Genomic DNA, 19,414 nt, shown 5'->3' on the forward strand with positions numbered 1-19,414 from the left:
TGGTTTCTAGCTATGCATGGGGGGGGGGGGTAGACATAGATGAATAGGGAAGAGAGTGCAGGAAGAAGTAGTGCATCCACGTTGAATGCCGTGTAGGTGGCTTGGCCGTTCACGTCGGATCTTCACTCTTCCGCTGTCTCTGGCTCCTCTTCCTCGTGCTCCTCCTGTCTCTCGCGGCAGTCGCACTTGTACTTTGCTCGGAAGTCCGCCGCACTCATCTCCTCCAGGATCTGAAGGGCATTCTGGCTCGCCTTCAACTTGGCATGGCGAGGAGATGAGGCGACCCCTTCGGCCACGATGTCGTCGTGGACGCAAACAGCCGCGAGGGCACGCACCGTGGTGCCGTCTACACATGGTATTTCATCTGCTTTCAAGGCGTAGAACGTGCAGCCGAAATCTACGGCGAGTCGAGTGTGAAGGAAGGTGATAGGGTGCTTGTTAGCGAACGTATCGTACACACTCATGTCCTCGAAATAGTGCTGGATGAACTTTCGGAAGAAATCATCCACAACGTCAAAATTGAAATTCGAGTCCACGAATATAGCTCCGAGGTATGCTTCAACAATGTCCGGTAAACACTAAGCAGACGCATAAGAATATCTCCTCATATGATTAATTTGCAGGAGGGTTTACTCACCTTTGGTGGTTCGTTTGTGTACGTCCAGGCCTCAAGGTTTCCTTCCATTTTGATTTTCATAGCCTGCAGTTCTTCAGTGTAGCTAGTTATTTGGCCTTGGAGAGTGTTGCTGATATGGATAAGATGGACATGGAGGTTGAGGCTGACTGCAAGCGAACCAAGGAACTTGTTGGATACCATTGCCATCTAATCACGTCAGTAATGTATAGCTTAGTTAGGGGAGGAAGAGGTGTATTTACTTTGTGCTCCGTGAGCCATTGGGGGTCTTTGTCGGGGTATCTTTCAAAAAGATGATTGACGCAAACCATATCAAGTAAAGAATCACCAAGGAATTCCAGACGTTGGTAACAAGGGACATTTGCCCACTGAGATGGATACGATGGGTGCATGAAAGCCGACCGAAGGAGCTTAGGGTACTTGAAACAATAGCCGAGTTTTGACTGGATTTGGTTGGCGACGTCAATCTCAGATGCACTGGCTGATGCTGTTTGGTAGTTTGGCAAAGAGTACAGTCTTGAGTAGTCTGCCCATTTTTCCACGCGATGGTCATCACTATTGACAAAAACTGTGACTGCCTTTGTAGCCATGTCAAATTTGTGATCAGGACCTCCAGCCAGTAGAGATGCTCCAATTAGAGCCTCGCATACATCAGCAATAGTTTTGTCAGCAAGTGCATGCTCAGGACCGTTTGGACCTTCTTTCTTATCTTTGCCTTTAAGCAGTGTTAAACCCTCAGGATACCATGCTCGTCTAGGGTATAAAAGTTAGTGAGATGTCAAAACCAACAGGGAGTCAATCCCATAGTTAGCGTACCTTGAGAATGATCTGCTGCGGATGAACTTGAAAATCTCCAGAATTATTGCATTGTTGAACAAATTCTGGTTGCAGATGAGTAGCATACGTTTGACATGGTAGTCGTATTCATCATTATCTGGATTCATGGCAAAGAGAGATATGGATGTTGCCATCTTCAAGAAGCAGTCACCAAGGAACTCAAGTCGTTCATAATTCTTGCCCATTCCGCTTTGGAATCGAATTTGTTCCATGCCGTGCTCCTCTGTGTTCTCCGAGTCTTTAGTTAATGCCTCAAGCGCTAGTTCTGGAGGAATCTTCAGCTGAAGCTTTTCACAGGCCTCCAAAGCAATGAGATAAGATTCCATTCTCCAGATCATTGCTGGGAAAACGAATATCTGTGTGGCCAAGGGAACAGAGATCTAGAAGATAGTCAGCGCAGTCTTTTCAACATATCTAGAGAGAGTCCATACTGCAGAAATTTTTAATGCCTCCGCGCAGACATAGTAGTCCACAGGAGGACTTTTCTGGTTCTCATCTATATCCAGGAAGTTTCGGCGAAGCTGTATGAGTTCCGAGCGTAATACTGGCTGGTCCCAGTTGCACCTTTTCATGAATCTAGCTCGCGAGTTTTTGAACAAGCTGAGACAATAGTTCATAATGTTGTCCATGTATCGGCGTCGGGCCACGTTCTCTGGAACTGGGTCCTGAGGCCGCCGAGTTGGATCAACTTTGATTGAAAAATAACGATATCTCCCATCCCACTTGTCTACAAGGAACCTGTTCTCGAGGAATTCGTTAGGCATATCAGGCGACCAGAGAAGTTCCTCATTTTCTTGAATATATTGTAGCATCTGCCAATCGATCAGTTCGACTGGGTTTGACTTTTTGATATCTGTAACACCGTCAAGTTTTGCGGGTGCAATCAAGTAAGACACCAGCGATGAATTTTCTTCATAAATTTTGTGAAAGACATCCTCGAAGACCCTGAAGGTGAATTTGGTCAAAAGCTCCAATTCAGGTGGTATGACTTTGAGTCCTTCCTCAACTCTTATGCTGCAGCTACTGCATTTCTTATTGTGTTCCAGGTATAAGGGGAAAGCGGGGAAGTCAGGCATTGGAACTCTTGTCAACAACACAATTGGGTGGTAAGACTTTTGCAGCTTCTCGCAGTCCGAGAGTGAGAGAACAGTGGCATATAGAACCGTTGGTGACTCTCCCCTAGAGAGTTCCCACGCTGCAGGTTTGGATATCATGCTATATTTGTTGCTTTTCTTCGATGTGATGGCGAGTCGAGCATTTCTCATTACCGGGAGTCGTTTGTGGTAGGTCGAAATGAAATATTCATCGAGTAACCTGTTCTTGCGCAGCAGCAGGCACGTCTCAAAGGCTGCGGATTGCTTTGCAAGGAGCTTCCGCGAGGCCGACTTTCCCATGCATCCTCGTATTGGTGATTTCTCAGGGAGTATGGTCTCACAGATGAAAGCACCATCTTTCGGATGGATGATATAACTGACCTGAGTTGACAGTTCTTTTTCATATTGCTATGTTCGATTAGCATCAATGATTGAACCCAAGGATATAACTCTTACCAAAGTGCTTGCGTAGTGTGCAAGAACAGCTAATGAAGAAGGGTAGGTGAGCTTTGCACCCGTGCTTTTGATAGTGTAAGATTTTTGCTGCCTGTCTTTTTCTATCATCATATCAATGTCACCAGTCCCCTTTAATAATCTGTCTTCTGGAAGGGATTTGCAGAAGCGAGTGAGAACTTCCTATAAATAACGCCATTGAGTTAAATTCATTGTTATGCAAACTCTTTGCTAGGAGAAGTTACTGTTACTACCTCCGAGCGGCGAACTTCCTCGACCGCAGTCTCATGCATTAGGTTATTGCGTTCCACCATGTGTGCAAACTGAGTAAAGATGTTAGTTTGGACTAGAGAAACTTCCAGGTACGTAATGCATACCGTGGACTCCATATGTCGAGCTCTGCCTCTGCTCTGGATATATTGAATGAGTGTAGAGTAAAGATCGAATCTGAGATTGAAGTCAGTTCCAAGGCCCGGTATTAAATACTCGTTGGATTCATTCACTGTTACCTAACAATGAGATTGCAGTCTTGAATATCTAGCCCCTCCTCGGCTACGGACGTAGCAAACTAGCAACACTAGTTAGCTATTGATGAATAAAGAAAAGAAGGGAAGAGCCTATACCAAGCAATTGATCTCACCCTTCCTGAAAGCTATCACATTCAGGAACTGTTCTCTGAAAGAGATGTCTAGTCCAATTTTATCACCACCAGACCGAACACCAACCAGTAGGTTTGGCCGAATATATTGAGATCCGATTTTCTTGAAAAGATCTCTAAGAATTCTTGCTGTATGGCGTTGTGCAGTAAAGACGATGCATCGAGTATCTGGATTTTCTTTGAACCGCCGTAGGAGCTGGTCTCTCAGCAGTAGCACCTTACGGCTGAGAAGCTCCGGGTTAGCAACCGGGTCACCAAACTCATGCTCCTTGATGATGGCTCCCGCCTCCCTGATCCTTTCAGCTTCCGTATCACAAGAGGACTGGTCGGGTATACTTTTCATCAAGGGCCGGTTTGACCTAGCTTCTAGCTTAGGCAGGGTTTCCTCACTCAAACAGTAGCTCCATATCCAGTCAGAGCACCAGCTTCCTAGACTTGAGGATGTCTCACGTGAGAATTTAAATATCTTTTCCAGGACCTTGATATCACCAAACTTCTGTCGAAGCTTGCTATAAAGTGGTGTCTCAAAAGGCAATTCAAGCCTATCATATTCCCAAATCTCTTCTGTTGGCCGAGTCACGCTCTGCCGTAGAAGAGCAGGATTTGATGCCGTGGTTATCTGGCTGTCGAGCATGGCTTCAAGAGTTCTATGTTAAAATTGATTAGCCCAGATGGTTTTCCATATAGGTACAAAGTACATACTTTGCTGCCCCTACAACCTCAACCTTAGCATCCACTGGTGATGCAGTCATGCCAAATATTTTTGGCTTCCTCTCAGGCTCTTTTAGATAAAAGTCCTTGATGATTCTATACAGAGTATTTTAGCTCAATGCACTTAACATTAAAAACATCACAATATCTTACTTACCTTGCATATGGATGCTCCTTTTTAGCATGGTGAGCCTCATCAAAGATCAACAGGTTGATTTGGTCGATCTGAATAAAGGAATGAAGCAGACATTGATGAAGCACTTCTGCAGTACAGACAATAACCATATTTCTCTTGAAGTGGCCTTCCCAGGTTTCCTTGTTCCAGAGATCTGTCTGCATTGCACCACAAAATTTGTCTATCTTCTGAGGTATATTGTTCTGTAGTACAGCTGCTTGTTGATAAACAAGTGTAACACTATCAACCTACCGAAGATTTAGTATATTAGCGTATAGAGGTATTGGGCGAAGTAACCAACCAGGAAGAATGAGATACGAGGCGGCAGTCCAAGGCTACGGTCTGTCAATTCCTGTTCAATGACATGCTTGAGAAGAAGGACAGCAATAAGTGTTTTTCCAGAGCCTATATTACAATTAGTATTAGGTTAATGATGCATATCAAGATTGAATTCATACCAGTCTCGAGTACAGCAATGATATTCTTCTCCTTTGCTTTCTCAAAAAGCTCAAGCTGATATTCACGAGGGTCATGGATAATCGAGGTATAGTCCTGTTTGGCAATTATATTTGTCATTGATAGCTGAGTATCATCAGTTGCCTTGATAACGGCCTTGACATCATCCTCTGTGATGACTTCAGCCCGCCGTGACAGCCTATTGTATAGGATAGATTAGGAGCAAGTAAGATGGTTTATGTTAAGGATTAATATCACGTACAAATCCTTGAATTTACAGTTGAGTGCTCGCCGTTTCTCGCTTGGGTTGGCCGGGTTTGGTTTTTCATCTTCTGTCTCAGACTCAGTAGGAGTCCCTGATCGAGTCTCGGGGGTTGAATCAGCAGCCGGGACATTGGTGTTCTCCTCTTTCAATGTCTGAGGCACATTTGTAGTAGCCTTGTCGATATCAGAGTTATCCTCCATATTGGTATTTTCTGACTTCAGAAGGTCGGAGTTGTTAGTTGTAGAAACGCAGATTGACCAGGAAGAAGTCTGAGAAGATATAAATAGTGTACTCCGTACCCCGACGCAGCAAATTAGTGAAGGGGCCAGTTCACTTATATACTAAAAGCTGCAGAAGTGAAAGGAAATATCACAATCCACGCCAATACCTGCGTTTGATGTCTAGTTGGTGAATGGCTAGCGAGGTTGTAGACTGATGTTTGCCTTAGCTGAAACAAGACCCATTTCTAACCCGATGGATAAGTTACCAGTTAAAGTGAATGTATATAAAGAATCTGCATAGCTCGTTTCATTCATTGTTATATCAGCCCCTTGATATGATTTTCTTCGCACCAGCCATGAAAGGGCATCAACCAAACTGCATACAACATAGTTGTTGCTTGAGGGGAAACTTGACAGGGAAAAAAGGAGGGGCTGTGTGGTTAACTAGTTGTTTGATACTACCAGCATATGACCCTAAATTAGTGCTCTTCAGCTACTCCAGACCAGGCCAGCAAGTCTGAGCCACCAATAGATACCGCCAGAGAGCCATGAAGGGAGCAGAGGGAGCAGACAGGCTTAAAAAGAAGAATCCTGTCAATATTTGATATTTGATGTTTAGAAGCTTCGTATCAAACATTCAAGTTAGAGTTCAGCGAGCGTAGTGACGGTCACGTGGAACAGGCTCGAGGCAGTCTAACTAACTAGTTAGTTAGTTAAACAACCACTCAACTAGTTAAAGTCAGTTTAACTAACTAGCTGGCTGGATGATGGAGCCGGGCAGGTCAACAGGCACAAAGTCGCGGAGTCATTTAGAGCAAAGGCCCTCAAGGAGCAGCTATCAGTAAATTGACGTCAAGAGGCGCTCGAGTTGTCAGTGACTTACCATGAGTAGCTCGTCCCCAAGCCTGCAATCCTGCCTCGCTTCTGCAAAGGCAAAAAAACAAGAGCTCGAGACGGCGGCAGATACAAACAGCCCCGCGTTCCAAGAAGATCTCAGCAAAGCTATATCTGCCTTTGAGCAGTGCCAGAGACTCATACAGCAGCTATCGTTGTTCAGTCCCAATGAATCAGCGGAGGACATAACTACCGGAGATTTACAGTATGCAATATAGCCCCGAGGAAGTTACCAGATGGGAGCTAATGCCAGCTCGACGTGTAACTTTAGATTTTTGACAGTCCCATACCTACTCGCCGAACTGCTCCAACGGTCTTACGGTACGGATCGCCTTAAAACACTCCAGCAGACGCGAGACGAATATGAAAAGTTTCTTGAAGCACTAGACCAGTATGAGCTTCTCTCGCCTTCAAATAAGAAGCTCTACGAACAGTACCTTGAACAGCCAGAGTCATTCAGCCTGACTCCTACCAATGATGCATCAGCTCGCAGACAAGTGAAAATAGCGAGATTCAAGGAAGAGAAGGAGCTTAAGCAGAAATTGGAGGTTGGTTTGTTCTCAGCTATCTGTGTATTATTCAAGGAACACGACAGGCGGTTTGTTGCTAACGGAGGGAAACTGTAGTACCTTTCGCAAAACAGGGATTCGAGTCACAACGACGATGACATAGTACGGCAGGTGTACCTTGCGGAAATCAATTTTTACACGCACCAAACTTTCCAATCCCTGGATATGCTTGCGCAAGAACTATCCATGCTTAAAGCGGCTCAATCACTTCCCGCAGTTCAGAGAACAGACGAACGTAAACCAGGGCTCTCAGACAGGAAGGATACCGGATATTCCGACCGTCTTGACACGGTTGGTTCGCAGATGGGCCGTGGTCGGTATAGCGGGGTGCTGCTGAGCCCAGACGGTAAACCACTGCAGCCGTTTACCTTGACGAGTCGGAGAACCGATATTCAAAGGGGTGTATTCCGACCAGGACATAATCTCCCTACGATGAGCATCGATGAGTACTTGGAAGAGGAGAGGAGACGGGGTGGTATTATTGAAGGCGGCGGTGAAAAGTCGGGTATCCCAAAGGAGATTGACGAGGATGATGTTGAAAAGGCTGATGAGGAGACTCTTAAGGCGAGGGCCTGGGATGAGTTTACAGAGGCTAATCCCAGGGGTTCTGGAAATACTTTGAATCGGGGCTAGGCCATGTCTTATTTATGATCTTTGCTGAGGGAATGTGCCTCAATCCTGGACGCAATGCCATGTTAGCTGTGCTTTCTACCGGCACTGGCAATTGACACAGGCGTACCCGGCGGGGAAAATTTTCCCTTTTCAGCTCTGGCCACTTTGTCAGAGCTAGATCGAGCAACTCACGACCAAGAATTTCATATGCCTGAATGCTGAATTAGTCTTTTTTTTTTGTTGTTGGAAGGGAGGAGAAAGAAAAGAGAGCTGAAACAAAAAGGTATCCTGACCTTGTCTCCAAAGTGGAGTCCATCTGTAAAGTACCCCTTATCAAAGGGCTTTGCACCCGGCATGCCTGAACCCGGAAGCATCTCATCGATGTCAAGATGATAGAATGCATCGTCCTGGGTTGTCCCTTCGATCCTACAGACAGACTTTGTGAGGGAATACCAAAGGTCTAAGACAGCCACTCTGCTGGTCTGGGCTTCATACTCCTTACCAATTTCAACTATTTTCTTTGCATATGTCCGTTTCGACTCCCATGTTCTGTGGCCACGGCTCTGCGATGCCACACTGCGCAGTATAATGGCGGCATCTGGGTTATCCAGGAGAGGCTCCCCTACCGGAACTGGGACATTCACTGGGGGTGGTGAAATGAGGATCACTTTGGTCTCCTGCGTGGCAGGGTCGTCAAGTATGGTATTCAGGTAATGGCGGATATGCTCTTCATACTCTTCAAGGGGGACCATGGCTCCACTCAGCGATAGACATGCATCGTTGGCTCCCAGGAATATGGTGATGAAGAGCGGTGCTGGTGGTCCTCTTGACTTGATAGCTCCCATTAGGTATTCATTAAACTGTCTCCGCAACGACCTTGACGTTTGTCTGATCCAATAAGTCCAATGTTCGTAGACTTGCCACCGAGTGGGAAACGGATACTTAAACATACCCAGAGTAACCTATTCTTCTAGTCAATCTGCGATTCTCCAGTATAGCCGCTCTCATAGCAAGCAATTTAAAATAAAAGTCGGAAGAAGTATGAAAAAATATTCAAGATGAACTGCCTACCTTCGTTCACGACCTCCACTCTATCTGCGTAGTACTTCTGTAGCTGCCAGCCAAAGCCGACGTCTTGCGGGAAGAAACCCCTTTCGGTCAGGGAGTCGCCAAAGAGGTATATCCGTGGATAGTCGTTAGGCGTGACCTTGTCCAGCCTGCTGTCCCGCCGGAAGTATCGATAGGACATGGCTAGTCAGTTAACTAGGAAATTAGTTGAACTAGCCTGTGGGGATATAATTTAAGGTCGAGAGAGTAGGGCGACTATTCTGTCTGGAAAAGAGAGAGACAGCGGACCGTCGACGGCCTCTTCCTGGCTATATGACATGCGCGGGGCAAAGGAAAGCAGAAGAAGACGAGAGAGCTACGGGAAGATGGAAAACGGATGCGAAGGCACGCATCCCGGGGTTGGGATGCTCTTGTTCTAGGCCGGGCTCTGCGGATGCAGCGCCTGCAGGAGCCGTCTAGTTCGTTAGACATACATATAACTACGCATTGGGTTGGCGAGCAGCCTTGGTTGGGCCGACTAGTCACAGCCTCCATGCCGCCGCCCAGTGGGACAAGGGGCGGGAGCAGTTCTGATATAACTCGATAGACACTTGGACTCTTTTTTAGAGCTACGATTTCACTGCCTAGATAGACTAACAGCGCGAACTAGTCAATATCGGGCGCCATCCCCTGAGGCTAACTATGGATCATTATGGACCATGTTGTGCCTAGATCCTGGAGAAAGCAAAGAGACAGGGGCACTTAGTTTAACTATGTAGTACGACTCTCAGACTGAACCAGCCCTCCTAGCAGTCTGACTGGTTGACTATTCCACGGGATGAGGGCGGAAAGAAGGGATGAACGCGAGGTGGTTGGTGTTTACCATGCTTTCTTCTTCTGCTGGATGACTTCGAGGATCTTGCCCGCCCCTTTCTCAACCATTTCGTCTGCAACAGCCTTGCCAAACTCTTCAGCTTGCTCTGGCGCCTGGACATGGCAGTCCTTCTCGATTTCCACGGCCTCCTTGCCGTCTATACTAGTGACGATGCATCGAAGCCTCAGCATCTCACCATTCCCACTCGCATCTGGAACCCATTCAGTCTCAACGCCGAGGGGAGCACTACATCCACCTTCCAGTGTCCGCAGCAAATTTCTCTCGGCCAAACAAGCGAATGTCGTTTTCTGATCTCCAATCTCCCGCAGCATCTCAGCCATTTTCTCGTCGTCAGCCCGAATTTCAACCCCAAGCGCCCCCTGGCCCACAGCATGGAGCATCTTCCCATTTTTGGAGTCGAGATACTGCGCAATGCGATCTCCGTGTCCCGATCTCAGCAGGCCAGCGGCTGCAAGTATGATACACGTAAACGGGCCGTCTTCCGCATCCAGCTTGGCTAAACGTGTGTCGATGTTACCTCGTACATCAATGACCTTGAGATGTGGATAATGGCGGCCGAGCTGTGCTGTACGACGGACGGAGGACGTTCCAACCACCGAGCCTGCCGGCAGTTCTGCAAGTGTCATCTTTGGCTGGCCCTTCTTGACCACCAGCGCATCTCTTGGATCCTCACGTTTCATGATGGCGCTCAGTGTGCAGGCCTCGGGGATTTGCGTGGGGACATCTAGTCAGGTTAGTAACTGATTTCCCATCCGTATTGTTATCTTATAAAACGACCATACTTCAGCAGGCAAGAGGAGAGCATATCACACCTTTCAAAGAGTGCACTACGAGGTCAAGCTGCTTTGCCAGCAGCATCTCCTCGAGCTCCTCTGTCCACAGATTCTTCGACGTGAACTCCCGAAGCGGGGTAACTTTGTTCAGATCACCAGCAGCATCGCGAGTGTGAACATTGAATTCGCAGTCTGGCCATCTCGCTACCAGGGCATCCCGTACGATCTCCGTCTGTAGCACGGCCAGGTTCGATTTGCGCGTTCCGATGGTGAACGTCTTGCGCGGGGCGTCCATCTTATCTGATCGTGGCCCGTGGGGTTCCAAATGTTTAGCAAAAATCGGGTGTGTGAGAGACGCGATGCAGAGTAATCAGGCAATCGTAAAAAATTAAGCTGCGAGTTATAAAACGAATGAATCTGCCGACGGAGGTATGGTACTGCTATTCCAGACGAGAAAGCTGTAGAGATTGGTCCTTGCCGTACTCCGTAGCTCTGGATAGACTGGAGCACTAGGAGATTTTTTTTTTTGGCTTGGTTTCCCCAAAATTAGTTATGGCTCCATGCAAGCCTCCCAGGGCATAGTTTCTCAACCACAGGCCATCACTCCAACATTATTGAGCCATGTCACTTTTGTATGTAAGTACTCCGTAGGTAAGGGCAAAAAAGGACCCTGACTAGCTCTGCAACACGGCCACCAAACTAGATAATTACTCCGTACAATCAATAACAACCGATCGACCGTCGCTTTCCAAAGCGACCTCGAGCTTCAGGACGCAAACTTATGGTGGGCCGCCGCTGACATGTGACATCCAAACTGACTAAGCAATCGACATCACGTGAAGCTGGCGGAACTCTAAGGGCGCTTTCGGCTTGGCGGTAACCTCGGCATCTCGACGAAAGCGCCGCAGGACGAAGAAGGAGAGACGAGAAGAAGAAGCGAGAAGTCGACAAGACGAGAAGAAAACACTGCTGAAGGCGACGGCGGCGACGACACTGCCGAGGGCCGGCTTAGACTCCCCGGACATAAACAGCCTGCGTTGGCCTCACCCACCGGCTTTGACTGCACACCTCAATTATATCCTCCTTCTCACGTCGACAACTGCACCCGGACGACGGAATAACTTGGTGGCGACAGAGCAAACCCCCGGGACTGCCGTTTGACGTGCGGCGCTGTTATAATACCGGGAGATCGAAGATGGCCTCCAGCAGCGGTAAGAGGACCATGAAGGTCCCGCTGATACCTCTTGCCAGAGACCTGGTCCTTCTCCCAAGCGTCAACCTGCGAATCCCGCTCGCAGACCGCCCCGATATCCCGACGCTCCTCACCTCGCTCTTTAGCAGACATGCAAAGCAACGACAGAACAACACTCCGATACTGGTGGGATGCATCCCACTGAACTCGCCCTTTTTGTCCAAGGACGGCCAGTTGCTGCTTACTGATGGGGACAAGGCGAGGGCTCGGTCGATAGACGAAGAGCCCGTCAACCCTGCGGCAGCCGGAGTTAACGACCTCTTCCAGTATGGAACGATCGCTAAAGTGGTCGGAGTCCAGGGAAGAGCAAATGCGGAGCCCTTCCTACTGGTCGAGGGAGCGAAGCGGTTCTCAGTGCAGAAGATCTTGAAGGAGAAACCGTTCTTTGAAGCAGAGGTGCTGGTCTATGACGAGCCAGGTAGGATAGCTTATATTCCGCTAGGGACAGTGTACTCTGCTAACAATGGAATTTTTTTTTTTTTTTTTCTCTACAGTCCCCCACTCTATCGATCCTGAAATCCCGGAATTGTTCCAACAGCTCAAACAGCTATCTCGCGAACTCCTCACTGTTCTACGACTCGCCTCTGTTTTCTCGGCTTCGTCCAGCATGTCTCCTCTGATTGCCCGGCGGTTCGAACTTTTCATCGCGAAACGGGACATATCTCAAGCTGGTGCCTTGGCGGATGTCATTGCTGATCTGATCGATGCCGGCTTCGAGGAGAAACTCCGAGTCCTAGCCTCCGTCGAGTTGAAGGACAGGCTGGAACGTGTCATTGAAATGCTGACCAAGGAGGTCCAGGGTATGAGAAATAACATTAAGGTGACAACATTCACCACAACAATACCTTCCAACATGGGAGTTGATATCAAACAGCTCGACCCTCGACAGCGGGAGCTCTACCTTAAGCGCGGTATGCAGATGAATATGCCTGGTATGCGAGGCAACGGAAACGGAGACGACGGAGAAGACAAAGAGCCAAACGAGATAGACGAACTTCAGCAAAAGCTCCAGGAAGCGCAGCTGAGCCCTGAAGCGCAGAAGGTTGCCGACAGGGAGATTAAGAGACTTCGCAAGATGAACCCTGCGAATGCCGAATATGGAGTTTGCCGCAACTACCTGGAAAATATTGCGGAGATTCCCTGGTCCAAAGCCACCGAAGACCAGTTAGGCCCAGAAACACTAACTCGGGCTAGACAACAGTTAGACAACGACCACTATGGACTCGAGAAGATCAAGAAGCGTCTTTTGGAATACCTCGCCGTCCTGAAACTGAAGCAATCTTTGAACAATGATGTTGAGTCACAGATCACTGAGCTCTCTAACGACCTCACAGCAAAGGAAAACGCCACTGAAGACGATGACTCTTCTTCCATCGCTGAACGGGATGCCATTGAGACAAAACTACAGCTGCTCAAGTCGAAGCGTGTAGTTGATAAATCACCAATTCTCCTTCTGGTTGGCCCTCCAGGTACTGGCAAGACTAGTTTGGCCAAATCCATTGCTACATCACTCGGTCGCAAATTCCACCGCATTTCTCTCGGTGGTGTCAGGGATGAGGCCGAAATTCGCGGCCACCGCAGAACCTATGTCGCAGCCATGCCCGGACTTATTGTCAACGGTCTTAAAAAAGTCGGAGTTTCAAACCCAGTTATGCTCCTTGATGAAATTGACAAGGTTGGCGGCGCAAACTTCCACGGTGATCCATCAGCTGCCATGCTCGAAGTCCTTGATCCTGAGCAGAACCACACCTTCTCCGACCACTATATCAATATCCCCATTGATCTGAGTAAGGTACTATTCATTGCTACTGCAAACTCTCTGGAAACCATTCCTCCACCACTGCTGGATCGTATGGAGACTATCTACTTATCCGGATACACCACTGTGGAAAAGAGGCATATCGCGAAGCAGCACCTCCTCCCGAAGCAAATTCGAACAAATGGTCTATCTGAAGGCCAGGTTATAATTACGGACGAGGTTATGGACAAGATTATAACCTCTTATACCCGTGAGTCGGGTGTACGGAATCTTGAACGCGAAATTGGCGCCGTATGCCGATTTAAAGCAGTTCAATATGCAGACGCCAAAGACTCTTCGCAACTTGACCAGTACAACCCTAACGTATCTGTCGATGACCTTGATGAGATACTAGGCATTGAGCGGTTTGACGAAGAAATCGCTGAGAAGCTGGCCAGGCCAGGTATTGTCACAGGCCTTGTCGCATACTCCTCTGGCGGCCAGGGCAGTATTCTCTTTATAGAAGTGGCTGATATGCCTGGAAGCGGAAGTGTTCAACTCACTGGTACCCTCGGTGATGTTCTCAAGGAGTCTGTCGAGGTGGCCCTTACCTGGGTCAAGGCTCACTCGTATGAACTTGGCTTAACACAAGATCCTAATGAGGATATCATGAAACACCGTAGCTTGCATGTCCACTGTCCTTCTGGGGCGATCCCTAAAGATGGTCCATCCGCCGGACTCGCCCATACCATTGCCTTGATTTCTCTTTTTGCCGGCAAGGCTGTTCCACCTGAGGTTGCCATGACCGGCGAAGTATCTCTACGTGGACGGGTAATGCCCGTTGGAGGAATCAAGGAGAAACTGATCGGTGCTCATCGAGCTGGTGTCAAAACTGTTCTTTTGCCCCAGCAAAACGTCAAGGATGTTCGAGATGTCCCGAAGGAAGTCCAGGAAGGACTTAATATTGTCTACGTTACGTATGTGTCAACTTATTATACTGCAATTGAAACCAGCTGCTAACCATATCCCCAATTTATAGGCACATCTGGGACGCTATCAAACAGATCTGGCCCGATGGCCATTGGCCTGGAGAGCAACGTCACCCAGTATTTGAGAGCCGGTTGTAGTAGTACTCGCTCAACTGGGAGTTTTCCCGTGTGATACGAGTATAATGGAACGTATAATGGAACATGAAACGGTTGTTCATGGACGGAGTTATCACATACGTCAAGGAGTTCAGCAATGAATATTGCATATTTCGGTTGTCTTTTGCTTTCTCCCTCGTTACAGCGTCTAATTAAATTAACTCTATACTTCATTCATTTGTATATTTAGCAATGCATTTTGGAATTAACTGCATGACTTATTAATGCCTATCTCTAATATGCAACTTCTTGTGGGAGATGGAAATCTTCCAATCAACACAGTAACCGGGGAAATATAATAATATAATCTGATAATACATAGCAGTAAAAATATTCTAATGTACAACCAACAACCCATCCACGCTATAGCTGGTCAAACAGTGAAACATAACCCTCCAATAATATATTCGAGGAAATATCCCGGAGACACGCTCTTGTCATAGTAGAGGTCCTCCATTCCTGTCTTCAGATGAAAATTTTTATATCCAACAACTGCACGCGCCTTGCGCCGGATTGACTTCCGCAGTTTTAGCTTTCTGGTGACTGAACTGGTTCCTGTGTCTATGATGCTTCCTTTGGCTCGCGTTCTTCCTTGTTGAATAATGGTCTCTGAGAGCTCAGGCCCAGTGCTTGCCAGGTTGGCTGCCACTGCTCTTCACCTTTTAGAACCTGCTTTGCTTGTTCGGCTAGCAGTTGTCGTTTTCGTGTGGGAGCCTTCATTGGCGCGTCGTGAGCGTGCGCCGCCTGGAAGTCCTCTTGCATCTTCTTGGCTTCGAAGAATGTGTCTCGTTCCCATCTAAATAGCAGTTAGGAAATTATCCAAAGCGATCCCGTTGTCTAAGTTTAAACTTACGGCTCAAAGTCTTTTGGTTCTTCAGGCCACACGAAGGGTTCGGTCATCTCAATCGTCATTTTCTTCTTCGGCATCGGGCGCCGCATTGGGCCAACACCCTGTCTTCCTCGTGGAAGCTCACGCGTAACCTTCTGCTGTTCAACATAGCTTCGTACTTTGATAACGTCGACATTGTATACTCTCTTCATATAGTCTTTCATGTCAAGTTTGTTGAAGGTAAGAGGGACCCAAAAGGAGGCATATCGAGGCGGTAGGAACGGAGTCCTTATGAGCGTGAGCACGAAATCTGGTCTGCATAAGGAATTAACACAAAGTTAGCAATCTGGCAGCATAATCAAACCGAATTGAGGCGTCAAAGATTCAGTAAGTGATCCGGAAAGCTGGTCAGGACTGTTATTCATGGACTGACAGATATATCTGCTTCCGCTGGTCAAGCGGAAGTGGTTTCGGCAGGTTTTTAGGTATCGCCTTGGATATTGTAGATGCCATTGCAATATTTGTCCTCTCGATAAGGATTAGGGAGTTCAAGTGAGGACCTGAAGAGGCGGTAAGTAGTGGAATGTTTAATCGACAGAGAATGGCTGTTGGCTTAGTCCTTGAAGGCACTTTTTTTGAACATTTGAGATTGAAAAAGTCACGGTTGGTCTCTCCCGCGCACCGTACTCGAACTTTATCTGGAAACCTTAATCATCACCAAGAGTTGACAAAGGTTGATTGATGTAAAGAGTCAGAAGGACTTATACAGCCAGTCTAATAATTAGAAATATCGTGGTCTCATATACCGATCCTAGTCTAATTACATGAAATTTTTTAGCATTTGTTTTTCTTAATAATTATGAAGGCCCAGATATGGTGAGCTTTTCCATCTTGATCTTAGCATCGGGTTCAGGTATCTGCGGTTTCTGCTCAAGTTGTTCGTCTGCATCTGAATTTTCGAAGCCATTATTTTCCTCTCCTTGACCTAAGTTGTCATCTTCATTTTCTTCGGTCTCATCGACGTCTAACTCGTTATCGATGTCTTCGTGACCATCTTCAATGCCCTGAGCATCACCATCAACACCAACTTCTTTCATATATGCCTCCAGCTCTTTAGCCATCTTCTTCGAAAAGCCCGATGCCTCGACAGCCACATCCAATCTAGGAGTTCCGTCTGTCCCCACCAGTTTTCGGGCCTCAGAAAAGAAGGGTCCTGGTTCATCACTGACAAACCCAAAACGCCGTTGGAAATAACGTTTGATGCAGTTAACATCTCTGTCAAAGTACATCTCAGCGTTCGCATGATCCACTGAGACCATCTGAGGAAAATCAATCACAACCGGAGTGAGCTTGATATTATCTTCTTTCTTGTCTTTATTTTCTTCGTTAGTTTTCACAGGTATTTCCTCTTCTTTTATTAGAATGTTAAATTCGTTATAATCGCCGTGTATCAAGCCAAATTTGGCCAATTCCATGATAGTGTCGATTAATTCTGCATATAAAGCAGCAGGGTTGGGAACAGACGATATTTGCCGAAGGGGGAATGCATCAATCATACTCATAACGATGGTATGTCGATTTTGTGAAATAGGCTCAGGGACAGAAAACCCATGGTCCCTTAGAGCCTTCATGAATGCAAATTCTTTAATCGCAGCAAGTCTGGACATGTACATCCATGATGCAGAGCTTCGGTGTCGGAGATAGTCTCTGTTATTCTTGATCGAACGGAAAGATATCCGCCCTAATCGATGTATCTTCAAGATTCGTTGCGTTCCAGATGCCTCTGCCACGGCTATAATATCTGATTCTTTCCCGACACCTATTTGGTTTCCCACAGAGTAAACCACTTGCTGCTTTTGGTACGTATTGAGAGCAAGATAGTCAAGCCCTCCGTATGTAAGCCGATAACCATCATCTAATAAAACATCCCGCATCAGTATCTCTAATAGCCGCTGACATTGCTCTCAAATAGTGTATGCGTACATTTGGCATTTTTCACCCGAGCAATTAAATTCAGTTTCGCAAGATTTGATATAGACTTATGAACAGCACTTCCTCCTCGTAGGCCGGAAAGTCGAACGATTAGTGGGGTTGGAACGACCTCATGGTTTCTGCTTCCCGTCTCAACCTGTAGGCACAATTAGCGAGAGATGGAAATTCACAAAGTCGATTTACTTTACCCCAGTGAGTACTCGAAAGTCTTCCCCGGTCAAGTATCTTAAGGCCTTCGCATCCAACTTCATGGTTACAAGTATGCTCAAGCTCAAGTGTGTCTTGTCTATACTCAGAGAAAGTCCATTTTTACTATTTCACATTTGGTGGATGATAAAAAAAAAGTAGCGCGGGTGAGCTTATCATCACGTGATTATTACATGCGGCTGCACTAGCGCTTGATCTATGCAAAAGGGTAGCATCTAAAAATAGTAGAACAAATCCGCAGCAATATGACGAAATCTAGGTAAGGTAGCTAACGGCCAATTCAGGCTTTCTTACTGAATGTACTGCCTTATAGAGACAGGGCAAAGGCTCCAACTTATACTCTGTCGAATTCGAATTCCATATTTCAGGTTGCCTGGGTTGCGACTCTTATATAATCCAGATTAAGCGCTAGTACTAAAATAGGAAAAAGTAAACGCCCAACCTCACTTTTCCATTTTTGGCCAGACCGTGCCAGACATTGGTCTCACCCCAATATCAAGCATCGACATCTGGTCTTTGCCAGCTCTGTGTCCACACATCGCGACTACGCATGGCTTTTTGACCTTTTCGCTCGTTTTTTGGTCACACTGCTACTGGTCACGGATATTTACCCTCCCCTCTTGCTTCAGCTGCACTCTTGGATTGCCGATTGGGACCCCTTTTCAACTTCGACAGTTCAGCGCCCCGCTGCACGCCTTGCTCGTCCGATAGCCGCATTCCCAACTGGTGTGCCAGGCCTGGACGCCATGGGGTTTGGAGATTTTGACGCGATATGCCGGAAGGCGGCGTTGCCGCTATGCTCTCTCGTTGGACCGAAGACGGGATTCGCAGGGACAAGAGGAATACTACCGAACTGTTATGCGAGAAGCATCGAGGTTGCCAACACAATTATTTTCCAGGGCGCGGCAGGAATAATACATATCATGGCTTTGGGAATGGCAGTGGTTATGATCATTCATATCCGATCGAAGTTTACTGCAGTCGGTAAGGATATCTTGCGCGAAAACTCTTTCTCCAAGCCCAGGTGATGGCGACTAATGCGTTCATTCGCTTTTTATAGGCCGAAAGGAAATCATAACGTCCTTCTACCTTTATATGGCTCTCACCGTCTGCTCGCTTGTACTTGATACGGGGGTAACTCCTCCAGGCAGTGCAGCTATGCCTTACTTTGCTGCGGTACAAAATGGTCTGACGTCCGCGATGTGTACGAGTCTTTTGATCAACGGCTTTGTTGGATTCCAGTTATATGAAGATGGCACTGCCCTTTCGGTATGGTTGTTGCGGTTCTCCTCCTTGGGAATGGGCTTAGTGTCTGGAGCGATATCTCTCTTGACCTTCCAAGGATGGGCAGGTCTTTCCCCGACGAATACTGTTGCCATGTTCGTGGTTCTGTATGTGTTGAACGCCTTGTGTTTGGCCATATACGTGATTATGCAGATTATTCTCGTCGTCAATACTCTCCAAGATCGCTGGCCTTTGGGACACATTACGTTTGGTGTCTTCTTCTTCGTTGCTGGACAAGTCATTTTATACGTGTTTAGCGACACGGTCTGCGAGGGTGTTCAACATTACCTAGATGGATTGTTCTTCGTTACTTTCTGCAATCTGCTCTCTGTCATGATGATCTATAAGGTAAGATTTCTGAAATACCCCCCTCCTACACAGTCAATACTAATCAACATCCACTAGTACTGGGACTCCATCACCAAGGAAGATCTCGAGTTCTCTGTTGGTCTCAAACAGAACAACTGGGAAGTGAAAGAGCTTTTACCCGAAGAAGAACGCCGGGCCACCTTTTATGTTGACACCAACTCGGAGTATGCTGGCAGCATGTACCACAACCGAAGCTCGGCACATGGTGGCCATTCAGCTTATTAGACCGTATTCGATTCTTTTGACTGCCACTCACCTTTATGATTCATCTTACTTTTCGAACAGTTTTCCCCCCTTTGGAGTT

General features: G+C 47.1%; 8 protein-coding genes across 8 annotated transcripts; 3 read left to right on the forward strand and 5 right to left on the reverse strand.

The window, feature by feature from the left end:
* Positions 1-122: 122 nt before the first annotated feature.
* Positions 123-5,483, reverse strand: TRV_03185 (uncharacterized protein; the record flags this gene model as incomplete). Its single annotated transcript, XM_003022618.1, has 13 exons — positions 123-578; positions 638-823; positions 877-1,387; positions 1,451-1,851; positions 1,903-2,973; positions 3,022-3,201; positions 3,288-3,520; positions 3,659-4,323; positions 4,379-4,483; positions 4,545-4,765; positions 4,864-4,967; positions 5,021-5,217; positions 5,281-5,483. 13 exons carry the CDS (start codon positions 5,481-5,483, stop codon positions 123-125), a joined length of 4,533 nt encoding a protein of 1,510 aa, XP_003022664.1.
* A 905-nt stretch (positions 5,484-6,388) lies between these two features.
* On the forward strand, positions 6,389-7,600 carry TRV_03186 (uncharacterized protein; the record flags this gene model as incomplete). The annotated part of the gene is made up of 3 exons (XM_003022619.1): positions 6,389-6,603; positions 6,670-6,996; positions 7,042-7,600. The coding sequence occupies 3 exons, from the start codon at positions 6,389-6,391 to the stop codon at positions 7,598-7,600; spliced, it is 1,101 nt and encodes a 366-aa protein (XP_003022665.1).
* A 182-nt stretch (positions 7,601-7,782) lies between these two features.
* On the reverse strand, positions 7,783-8,424 carry TRV_03187 (uncharacterized protein; the record flags this gene model as incomplete). The annotated part of the gene is made up of 1 exon (XM_003022620.1): positions 7,783-8,424. The coding sequence occupies one exon, from the start codon at positions 8,422-8,424 to the stop codon at positions 7,783-7,785; it is 642 nt and encodes a 213-aa protein (XP_003022666.1).
* Positions 8,425-9,505: 1,081 nt separating this feature from the next.
* TRV_03188 (porphobilinogen deaminase Hem3, putative) lies at positions 9,506-10,589 on the reverse strand (the record flags this gene model as incomplete). The annotated part of the gene is made up of 2 exons (XM_003022621.1): positions 9,506-10,245; positions 10,334-10,589. 2 exons carry the CDS (start codon positions 10,587-10,589, stop codon positions 9,506-9,508), a joined length of 996 nt encoding a protein of 331 aa, XP_003022667.1.
* A 900-nt stretch (positions 10,590-11,489) lies between these two features.
* On the forward strand, positions 11,490-14,304 carry TRV_03189 (uncharacterized protein; the record flags this gene model as incomplete). The annotated part of the gene is made up of 2 exons (XM_003022622.1): positions 11,490-11,964; positions 12,041-14,304. 2 exons carry the CDS (start codon positions 11,490-11,492, stop codon positions 14,302-14,304), a joined length of 2,739 nt encoding a protein of 912 aa, XP_003022668.1.
* Positions 14,305-14,990: 686 nt separating this feature from the next.
* Positions 14,991-15,482, reverse strand: TRV_03190 (uncharacterized protein; the record flags this gene model as incomplete). Its single annotated transcript, XM_003022623.1, has 2 exons — positions 14,991-15,225; positions 15,283-15,482. 2 exons carry the CDS (start codon positions 15,480-15,482, stop codon positions 14,991-14,993), a joined length of 435 nt encoding a protein of 144 aa, XP_003022669.1.
* Positions 15,483-16,115: 633 nt separating this feature from the next.
* On the reverse strand, positions 16,116-17,192 carry TRV_03191 (uncharacterized protein; the record flags this gene model as incomplete). Its single annotated transcript, XM_003022624.1, has 1 exon — positions 16,116-17,192. The coding sequence occupies one exon, from the start codon at positions 17,190-17,192 to the stop codon at positions 16,116-16,118; it is 1,077 nt and encodes a 358-aa protein (XP_003022670.1).
* A 510-nt stretch (positions 17,193-17,702) lies between these two features.
* Positions 17,703-19,335, forward strand: TRV_03192 (uncharacterized protein; the record flags this gene model as incomplete). The annotated part of the gene is made up of 4 exons (XM_003022625.1): positions 17,703-17,716; positions 17,888-18,441; positions 18,518-19,089; positions 19,147-19,335. The coding sequence occupies 4 exons, from the start codon at positions 17,703-17,705 to the stop codon at positions 19,333-19,335; spliced, it is 1,329 nt and encodes a 442-aa protein (XP_003022671.1).
* Between the last annotated feature and the right edge of the window lie 79 nt (positions 19,336-19,414).

Source organism: Trichophyton verrucosum, assembly GCF_000151505.1.
Source record: "Trichophyton verrucosum HKI 0517 chromosome Unknown contig00272_1.f1.exp, whole genome shotgun sequence".
In the NCBI taxonomy this organism is placed as follows: domain Eukaryota; kingdom Fungi; phylum Ascomycota; class Eurotiomycetes; order Onygenales; family Arthrodermataceae; genus Trichophyton; species Trichophyton verrucosum.